Genomic DNA, 11191 nt, shown 5'->3' on the forward strand with positions numbered 1-11191 from the left:
GGCAACTACAGTGGAACCCGGTTTTACGTCCCCGGTGTTACGACGACCCGCATTTTACGACGGATTAGTCCTGTCCCGGTGAAAACCCCATAGACGCAATGCATTAAAAACCTCAATTATGCGACGCGATTTTACGCCGAACCCGCGTTACACGACGATCCACGCGGAACGGGGGGGGGGGACCGAACGGCGAACAAGAGGGAAATGATGCAGGCGTTTCGTCGCGACGGCTCTTTCAGGAGGGCACGCAATCGCGGAGGGCACCCCATCGCAAGCCGAGCGCCCAGAAAACGGTTCATTCCGGCTTTCCGCTGCCGTTCGTTTTTCCCCTCGCCCTCCTATAGCGGCCGTAGAATCGGTGGAGTGGCGAGGTTGTGGTATTCCCCATTCGCTGTACCCTTTCCGAACTCTCTCTCCCGCTCTCGTCGCGCGTAGACGCCGCCGGGAAGCGTTTCTTTCTTTGCGAGCAGCCGTTTGAAAACAACGTGGTCTTCGCTCGTGTTGTCCGCGATCGTCTCGACACGCACGGCTACGCAAGATGCGCGAAAGCGCGCAGTTTTGTCGCTCGGCGAAAAGCTGCGCATCATCGAAGAACCGAAAGGCGGCATGGAGCCACAAAAGCAAGCATCGCCCGGGAGCTAAAGATAGCGGAATCTTCGCTCAAAACTATCTTGGCGAACAAGGCTTCGATTCTTGAGAACGCAAGCAAGTTCTCAAGCGGAAGATGGCCAAAGAAGGCGCGCACGAGAAGTTGGAAAAGGTGCTGGTAAAGTGGTTGCTTCAGGCGCGGAGCTCCGCCATCAATATTGACGGCGCCATCCTCAAGGAGAAGGCCGACCTCGTGGCGTTGCGCCTTGGCATTGACGGTTTCAAGGCGTCGAACGGATGGTTAGATCGTTTCAAAAAGCGAAATAACATCGTCTACAGCCGCTCCTGTGGAGAAAGTTCGACAGTAGACGTTTCCACAGTGCAGGAGTGGAAAGAAACACTGCCGGACTTGATCGCGGCATACAAGCCTTGTGACGTTTTCAACGCGGACGAGAGTGGTATTTTTTATAACATGCAACCTGAGCAGACTCTCACCTTCAAGGGTGACAGCTGCCACGGAGGGAAGCGCAGTAAGGAGCGCTTGACGGCTCTGTTTTGTGCCAACGAAGACGGGTCCGAGAAGCTGCCGGTGCTCGTTATAGGCAAATTTGGCAAGCCACGGTGCTTTAAGAATATTCGGACGCTGCCGTGCAGCTACGATTTCAACAAAAAGGCGTGGATGACGTCCTCTATTTTCACCAACTTTCTGCAGCGGCTGGACAACAAAATGGGTGCGAAGGCGCGAAAAATTCTTTTTATGGATAACGCACCATGCCACCCACCTGACACGACCAGCCTGCGGAATGTCAAGGTGGTGTTTCTACCGCCAAACTGCACAAGCTGTCTGCAGCCACTGGATGCCGGAATCATCAAGTGCGTGAAGCAGGGCTACAGAAAGCAGCTTGTGCAGCGTCGGCTGGCGGCAATGGAACGCAGCGAGGAGGAAAAGATCTCCGTGCTCGACGCTATGCACATGATCGCCAGTTCGTGGAGCGCAGTGTCGCAGAGCACAATGCGAACTCGTTTAGGGCATTGTGGCTTGTGCGAGAGACTGCCTCCACTGCTGCGCCTCCACCGCTGGCGACTCCACATCCTTGATGGAGGAGAATGCAAGCACCGTCGACGACGACGACTTCGAGCGCCCTGCACCCATCTACAACCTTCGCCGAGTTCGTGGAGGCCGACGACAATGTTGCCGTCTGCAGCGAACTGTCGCTGGACGATGCAATCGCGGAGGCATTGCCCGATGCCGACACTGCGACATCAGACGAGGACGACGCCGCCGCTGCCCGACGCCGCAGATTTGCCGTCCCTACGTCACTTTGCCGATATGCTACGGCACATAGATGGCATAAGGAGCTACGTTGTACACGCGAAGCTACGGAGGACGTTCTTTCGGACGTTGCCAAACTTGAGGGGAAGCTTTTGCGGTTGGGCTCCAAGAAAGTGCAAAAGAAGCTCACGGATTTTTTTTAAGTGTGTGGTAGTTTGCACAGAAGTTTCTCGCTATTACGTCGTGCTAAACAGTGTTTGTTTGTACGCATAAATTTCTGTGTTCGGATTTTACGACGCCCGCTTTTACGACGCTTTTCCGCGGTCCCGAGAACGTCGTATAATCGGGTTTCACTTACCATAAGGCGCTGCTTTAAACACGCTGAATTTCGTAAACACACAGGGAGGACCTGGATGACGCTTGCAGCTCTTGCTGCCTAGATGATGAGGGAGACTTGATGTGTGCCCGGATAACCAACTCCAGCAAAGAAGACGATGGCAGACTAGGTTCGCAGATATTCTAACGTAGAAGCACATGTTCAAACAATGTATAGTGACGTGGAAGATGAAATTGCCGACACTGTGCCCAGTCGGCGACGACAGTGATGATACCGATTCACACAGGCTAGACGTGGCAGTTATTGATTCCGTGACCATCGTCCACAGCTTTATTGAGTGCAGTGGTGGTGATTTTGATATGCTACGTGTTATGATCCAGCTGGAGAACATGCCACTTGGGGTGGCAAACTACTGCGCCAAGCTATCCCGCATCAGGGAATTACTTCACGTAATCTTCCTGGACGTGGAAATAAAGCTGATTTCTTCTTGCGGCAGGTTCTTGCTTGTTTCTTTTTCTTCTTTTCGATAATTTCGAAATCAAGTTTTTTGAAGCATTTTAGCAGTCTGGCGGCCTTCGAATTATTGAGGTTTTACTGTACTAGTCACTATAACAAATGCTGAAGTGGCCTTTTGCTTTTTTTTTCTGTTACGGAAGCAACAACACATCACGTTTGTCTTGCTTGCATTCCTTGTAAGTTGTTCACATGCACTCAACCGTTATGGCGTCTCATCTCGTTTTCTTCTCGGAATGTTGTAATGAGCTCAACTCTCGCCTACGGCAAAGAAGCGGAAGCAGTTTCCTTTGAGAAAGAAAGTTAACATTCTTCGTGAAAATAGAAGGTAAAAAAACAAGCTGTCATAGCCAAAGAGCATGGAGTGGTATGGTCAACGATCACCACGAATGTCAAGGATAAGGAAAAAATGCTGAAGCATCAGCACAAATCTCAGCTTACCCTATCAAGGAAGAAACTGTGGCTCAGCGATTTTCGAAATATTGACACAGCAGTGCTAATTTGGTTTAAGGATGTGAGAACCCAGAGTGTGCCCATGCCAAGCTCAATGCCGCAGGAGAAGGCGCGGCAGTTCGCTGCAATTCTGGAAGTCACCAGCTTCGAAGTGTTTTAGCTCCACCTTTTTCGCCAACGAAATGGCGTAACCTGGCAGACTGTGTCTGGCAATGAGAAGGCACCACATGAAACAGCTGCAACCACGTGGAGGGAGTAACATTTCCAGAAATGGTTAAGTCTTATGCTGCGGCTGATATTTTCAAATGCAGAAGAGACGGCCTGTTTTTGTTAGCTGCTCCCAGACAAGATGATGCATTTTAAAGGGGAAGAGCGCAAAGGCACCAAGAAGTCGAAACTTTAACTCACCGTTCTGTATTGCTGCAATGCAATTGGCACAGAAAAGTTAGTCTCTAGTGATCAGGAGGTTTTCGAAGCCGCACTGCATGAAGAATATAGTGTCGCTGCTGTGCGAGTATCGGACAAACCAGCATGCCTGGATGACCCGCGAGCTGTTTTTGAAGTGGCTCCTGACCGCGAACAAAACAACGAGGAAGAAGGGGCGGCACATTCTCATGACTGTTCACACAGTAGATCCCCTCTTGTTTTCCTGGGTGCTGCGTTTGCCTGGCTATTATGTCCTTTTCAGCCACTCCTGGCACAACTCCCAGAAGATCCAATAGGAACCCCTGCTGTTGCCTCGAAATTGTGCGACCGTTCCCGTATCATTCGTTGTGAACTGCTACTCCGTGCTGGCCCAAGCGGCCATGTTGACTTTTCATGTACCTTGGCGTTTGACGATGGGATTGGCCGCCCAAAGTGCCGGAGGTGACCCCCCCCCTATAACGTATTTTAGGTTTCCGCCTGCAAAAGCATGGCCTTTGAGATCCATATTTGCTACCTAAAGATGGTGTCGATAATGCATTAGGGCCCTAAAATTGGTTTTGGCGCATATTACAGTATAGACCATTTATAACGTAACCGCTCATAGTGCAGGACCGGATATAGTGCGGTCTTTTCAGACTCCCGTTAATTTTCCCATAGCACTCTATGTATACACGTATCGCTTATAGTGCAGTTGCCGGAAATGAACTACCGGTTACAGTGCGGCTGCCTGGGAGTACGGAAGTCAGCGGAGACAGCGAACGCTCCCCTCAAACGGGCGCCCCAAGGAGTGCTCGAGGAAGAAAGAGCTGAAGTGGAGGAGAAGGGCACGTGGTGCGAAGGAACAGCCAGTGAGGCTGAAACCAGAATCTTGAGTGCGAGTCGTGAAATATCACGGAGCGCATAGCGAGCGAGGGCCACGAAACTGCAAGGCCGGTGAACGCTCGCTTCGCGATAATGGCATTAAACGAAACTTCAGTGGAGCGGGCGGCGCCGGCACGGCACGGGGAAGGGCCACGCAGAGACCGTGGAATGTGAGGGAGGAAGGCGGCAGGGAAGCAGATTTCGCCTCGGCAACTCCGCCGCTTCGATGGCTCCCCTCGCCCTCCCTCAAACCTCCCTCACTTTCGACTGTCACCGTGCGCGCCCGCCGTCGTGCAGGCGCCGCCGCTACAGCTGGCCCGGCGCCAGCTCCCCGAAGTTTCGTTTTCTGCCGTTATCGGGAAGCGGGCATTGGCCGGCCTGGGACAGCGCCGCTGCTTCCCTTTGCGCCATACCCACAGCGTGCAAGGTCAACACGTGACTAGAAAGTAGAGGGAGCATAAAGGAGAAAGAAGGGTTCACTGCCATTTTCTATGCATGACTACGGTAGTCGGCATGTAGACGCATGTTCCGGCGCAACGTAGAATCGGCGACCTTGCCATTTGAGAGAGGGTGAAATTTCCGCCGCATTTTTTCTCTGTCTTTTTTTGTTTTGTTCGCGCGTGCCAGCGCAATGCCGGTCGGAGGCGCCGCTGCGTGATTTGGTTCGAATTAACGAGATTCGACTGTAAATTGAATGCAAACGTTCTAGCCGCATTCGCGTGGCGGCTCGGTGCACATGTTTTGCATATGTGCGGGCCTTGAAAATTGTTGCTTTCGTTATAGTGCGGTACGGCTTATAGTGCGGATATTCGCGACTCCGGCGACTTACGTTATAAGCGGTCTACACTGTACAACAAAAATAGGGCCTCTGAGATCGGTTTTTATTGCCTAGAGCTGTTGCGTTGGCTTGGACTCATCCCCATCATTATTGTTGGAGGTGCATGCCCATGCTTCCTGCGGTCTTCTCGTGGGCCATCGCATTGGATGTGCAAACGTGCAGTGTAGTTCTAGGCCTCCAATGCGCCCAATAGTCTTAAAAAAATGACATCATGAAAGTGGAAATCACTTTCGCTGCAAGAGAAGTTGAACATTCTCCGTGTAGTGAAAAAAAAAACCTGACGTAGAAAAAGGTGTGCACAGTGCAAGGAGCGAAATTGAAGACAACAGCCGAATCTTCGTCAAGCGCAAGCAAGCCCGGAGTTTGGAGCACGTGCAGCTTGATGAGGCCGTTTTCAAATGTTTCAAGCAAGCCAGGGCCGCAGGAGTGAACTTCGATGGTACCATCTTACAATTGTACAAAAGACACTGGAGATCACTGACAAGATAGGTATCGACGGTTTTTGTGCATCGAACAACTGGATTAACCGTTTTAAAAACAGGCATGAAATATCCTACTGAACAGTGAACGGAGAGGCTGCAAGCGTGAACACGGCGACCGTCGATGTCTGGAAAGAGGCTGTGGCGTCTATCATCAAGGATTATGAACTGAGGGCCATATTCAATGCCGATGAAGCGGGCCTTTTTCTTCAAGGTACAGCCATCTAAGACGCCGAGTCTAAAAGGCGAAGCTTGCCACGGCGGAAAAAGCAAGGAATGACTAACGATGATGCTGTGCTGTAACTCTGATGGTTCCGAAATAATGAAACTGTGCGTGATAGGAAAGTTTTTAAACCCACGCTGCTTGAAGAACATCCATCACCTGCCCTGCCGCTACAGGAATAGCAAAGCATGGATAACGTGCTCACTTTTTGAGGAGCTCTTGGGATACATGGACTCTAAGATCGGCTGCCAGAACAGAAAAGTCATTCTTTTTCTCGACAACTGCTCTATGCATCCCAAGGACACTGCATTGCTGCGAACTATCAAGGTAGTTTTTCTTCCTGCCAGCACCACGAGCCACCTTCAGCCTTTGGACGCTGGAATGATAAAAATGTGAAGCACTTCTACAGGAAATGTATTGTAAAGTGGTCCCTGGCCAGTGTGGGCAGCAGCCGGCAGGCGTCACAATCTTAGATGCTATGCATTATTCAGCATTGGTACGAAGCGCCGTCACTGCTGCTACAGTTGAACACTGCTTTATAAGTGTTTCATTGTGTGTGCAGATGGCACAGCAGAAGCTGTTGTAGACGATGCGTTCGCAGAATGCGACGAACTCGACATGGCCATGAATACTGTTGGTGCCAACAGAATAGCATACAGTGATTACTGTTCTGTTGATGACGCTTTTGTCACCTCCGCGGTGTTATCTGTTGACGACGTTGTGGCCGAGTGTGCCGATGCGTGTACCAGTGACGACGAAGTTGAGCGGAATGCCGGAGCCAACGCCCTCATCGGCAGTAGCGGCACTGGATTTATTGAGGAGTTATGTGCACACTAGTGATGATGGCAAGAGCCAAATGGCACTGCAGGTGCTTGGAAAATTCCTTGTGCTTCTCGGACGTGACAAAATGTGCCAGGCAACACTACGATTTGTTTCAAACGTAAGGAATAAAATAAAAGTATGTGCAGCTCACCTCTACTCTTCTAAATTTCTCATGGCTCTTACATTTTTTTTTATGGTCCTGTGAAAAACTTATTAGTGGGGTTCTACTGTAATTACTCGGCGCACGTTGTCAACATATGGCTTAAGAATGTGTGTCTGGAGTACCAGCTGCCAAACTGCACATGTTTACTCCAGCCACTGGACCAAGGCATAATAAGGAACCTGAAGACGCACTTTTGGAAGCGCCTTGTTCAGCGGCTGCTTATAAACTTGCACCTGCCGCACTCGACAGCCATCAGTGTCGGACAGGCTGTGGAAATGCTTACCAGTGCATGGTAGAGCATCATGTCAACCACCATCCATAACTACTGGAAGAAAGCCAGCTTGACGAAAACAGATGCCAAACCACAAAACGTGGAACAGGGGGCGAAGGGCAGTTTGAGCGAGCTACGAAGCAAGGTTGCAGAGCAACTAGCCGTCGATCCCTCAGTCACATTTGACGATTATATCCAGTGTCACAAAGTGACATAGACGTCAGTGGAGCTGACCACAGATGGCATCCTAAAGAGCGTCCAGTGTGTGGTGACTCAGGGTGAGAAAGGCAGCAACGACAACAATGTTATGGACAATGACGGTGCTGTGGTAGCACCCAAAGTTCGCGACGAGTCCCTGTCGCCCACAGATGTGTTGGACTACTTAAAGAAATGCATATATAGGAAAATGTGGCACAGCAACCAAAGCAGTACATACGAATGCGGACGGTCTGGAATTGTTCGTACTGCAGAGTGTGTGCTGCACCCGTCAGAAAACAATCACGGAATACTTCAATTAAACGTGCATTGTCTGATGATCATGTGTGCAATTTTGTGAGAAACGAGTTCAAGAACGTACCGTTGAAAAGGTAGCACATTTGTGTTGCTGAAATGTTACTGTTATGATTCATTTTGGGACTTTCCCTATATCAACCTTTCAGAATAATGAAAATTTTTCCGCAGTTCCCTTAAGTTCCGAGCTTTCACTCTACAGTAAAACCTCGATAATTCGAACTCGGTTAATTCGAAGAATTTGAGCAGTCCCGCCATTCTCCATGCATATTCAACCGGATAATTCGAAGTTTCCGGCTGGTAGCAATGTGCGGCGGCGGTTAGGTTAGGGCGCTCCGTAGAGTCGCCAACCGATTTTCCGAGCTCGTCGGGGCTGAAAAATAGTTCGAAAAACTCGTTAGGCAAAGAAAATTATTAGTGCGGCTTAAAAACAAAAACTGTAATAATGCCCTGCCTCATACTACACTTGGCGGGGATCGACTTCCTTTGATTTGCGCAGCAGTGACGTTGTCGCCGTGTACAGTCGACACGAACATCACCGAGTTGGCGATCTCTGCCAACGGAGTTCGCCATGGAGATCCAAGAAACAAGCTTCGCACCGCTTAGCTCTAACGAAGGCACAGGAGGTGGCGCTGATCACTGAGACATGGGTCTCCGAGACACCTGCTCAATGTACACGCTGCGTTCAAAATAGTAACCGAAACTTTAGAGATAAAAAAAAAAAAAAAAGCTCGCTGAATTAACAAGCATGGAGTCAGCGCGCACGAGCGTGGCCGCCGCAGCAGCGAGCGAAGGTTCGTGCGGTCTATCGCTTCAACGGTAACTGAGCGGCGAAAGCACAGCGCATAGGTCAGGGCCGTCTGGAGATCGCTTTCAAGATACGGTGCGCGCGAGAACCCGCTCCGGCGCTAAGTACGCAGTTGTTAGAAAAGTAAAAGTCGCCCCCCCCCCCCCCCGCCTCCCGCCTCCAAATGGCCTTTCGCGCGAGGGAGGAAATCGCGTTTCCGCTCCGTCGTGCGTTCGCTCTCCATGAAAGCGCGCGTCCCCCGCGCACTGTCACTCGCACATACGGCGGGCGCGCGGCAATAAAAAAAACATACCACAATAAATGGTTAAAAGGATAGTGCAGAGCGCATATACTAGAAAATAAAAAGAAAAAGTGCAGTACTCTGGAGCGTTTTATCAGCCAAGGAAGAGCGGCCATGGCCTCCGAGACGGGAGGATGGCGCGAGCTTTCTATTGATAGCGCGCGCCTTCCAATCTTGGAGGCTATACAGCGAGCCACTGGAATCCAAGCCAGAGCAAAATCGAACATGGCGGCCTCCAAGATTGGATAGTGTGGCTCGGAAAGAGTGATATTTAGTCCGGGAAATCGACCTTTGGGGTCTCAATTCGTCCGAAAAATTGGGTGCGAAAATGCATGAACTCAATGGGAACCCCGACGGTGCATTTTTGAAGTCCGGTATATCCATCAAGTCCAAATTTTTGAAGTCAAACACCCCCACGCCCGCTTTCGCGGCAGTTATCGATTCCGTGAACATCGTTCGCAACTTTGTTGAGTGCAGTGCGGGTGATATTTGTATGCTACGTGCTGTGAGCCAGCTGGAGAGCATGGCACTAGGGGTGGCGAACTACCGCGCCAAGTAATCCCGCATCAGTGATTACTTCGAATAATCTTTCTCGGACATGGAAAATAAAGATGGTTTCTTTTTGCGGCAAGTTCTTGCTTGTTTTCTTTTTTTTATTCATTTCGGTTAATTCGAAAATCCGCTTAATTCGAAGAATTTTCGTGGTCCGGCGACCTTCGAATTATCGAGGTTTTACTGTATATGGCTTCATCAAAATCCAAGAAAGAGGATTGTGACACGTGAACAAAGCTCTGCTACCAATTTATCAGTGCCTGTCGAAAAGAAAGCTTCTAGAAAGATGCCAACAGGGTAAAAAGAAAACAGTAATGAAAGCCTTCATTCACTTATCTGGGCACTGGCATCTAAGGAACGCCATGCTTTACTGTTTACAATTGCAGCTGCAGTTGCTGCGGCAGTGATGCCGTTCTACTGTGGCTATTTGAGAGCCTCGTCGGGTATCCTGGAGGAGCTGAATCTGAACCTCAGCCTCCCAAGCACTAGATGGATGACTGAGAGAGACAGGCACAGAGTGGCCGAGTCTATTCGCAAGCGTGCTTCAACCGAGTCTGTCCAGCAGGCACTAAAGAAGCACCACTACATTGCTAAGCAGCCGTCAGATTATATTCCTGGTGGCTATTAGCGCTTGCATTGCTAAATGTGCACATTTTACCCGTTGTGTTTTAAATAAACTGTGTGCTATTTCTTTTTTGCACTTTTCTCAACATGTAAATTATGACTGTTCAATTTTGAGGCATAGATATTGCGGCACTTAGGGCAGGTACAACAATACACTTTTAAATCCGGATGCAACGAATCTTTATGTAACGAATTCCTGCATTTTACTAATTTTTTTCGATCCCCGATGCCATTAAAAAAAATAAGATAATGGCAGGCTGAGAGGAACAAGCTGACAAGATTACCTCTGTTCTGTCCTTTTTGTTAGAGTGGTTCTGCCACACAAAAGGGCAACGGGGCTTTCTCCGTCAGTCCACAGCAACTGGACTGCAAGTAACACTATCCAGTACCTGGATAGTGTGACGCTATCTGAGACTGTGAACAATCTCAGTTTCAGCAACCTTGCACACTCTTTAATGCAGACGCCTTGCTCACCAATGCTGCGCCAGACCATTGTTCTGTTGCTGTGGCATCAAGCGACTGCAGACTAACCTTTACCATTGCCGATTACGTAGCGAGAAAGTGCATTCTTAAAACTTGTTGTGAAAGGTCCCTTAACCTATGCTCACCAAGCAGGCAACTGACAATTTGAATATGGCTGAGCTTGTCTGTTTAAAGGACAATGGCGAGTTACTTTATCCTTCAAGCAAGCTGTTCCAATATGTGGCTGACCTCGAAGAGTCATTCACAACATGCTTTAGCCTTTTAGAGCTACACTCTGAAAGTGCGCTTGATGTTTTAGACCTTGTGACGTTGTAAAAGCAGCAAACCACACTTGGATGTCGAGCACGCTGAAACCATAGCTGCAGAAGTAACTGCATTTTACTTAACGACACACCTGCATTTCTTCATGAAAAGCAGTAATCCAGCTAGCGACAACAGGCATCAAAGCACTTGAAGTTGAGTAGGTACTGAATGAGTGTGTACATGAAAGTGGCTGATTTTCGTAGTCAAGATTTTTCACCTTGTCATTATTTTTACGGCGAAGTAAGTTGCAAATAAATGCTTCAAGTGATGTTTCATGTGTACATGGCTGTGGCGTCATTTTTGATAATTATGACTATATCAAATGCAACACCAAAGTTCATACCATGGCAATGAAGAGGTCATAATTAACATGCATACTGACTT

The 11191-nt window shown here is 49.3% G+C and overlaps 1 protein-coding gene across 1 annotated transcript; it reads left to right on the top strand.

Moving 5' to 3' along the window:
* Positions 1 to 724: 724 nt before the first annotated feature.
* On the top strand, positions 725 to 10025 carry LOC119459055 (tigger transposable element-derived protein 6-like). The gene is made up of 3 exons (XM_037720896.1): positions 725 to 1571; positions 6554 to 6817; positions 9784 to 10025. The coding sequence occupies exons 1-3, from the start codon at positions 725 to 727 to the stop codon at positions 10023 to 10025; spliced, it is 1353 nt and encodes a 450-aa protein (XP_037576824.1).
* Positions 10026 to 11191: the final 1166 nt, after the last annotated feature.

Source organism: Dermacentor silvarum, chromosome 7 (genome assembly GCF_013339745.2).
Source record: "Dermacentor silvarum isolate Dsil-2018 chromosome 7, BIME_Dsil_1.4, whole genome shotgun sequence".
Taxonomy (NCBI): Eukaryota; Metazoa; Arthropoda; class Arachnida; order Ixodida; family Ixodidae; genus Dermacentor; species Dermacentor silvarum.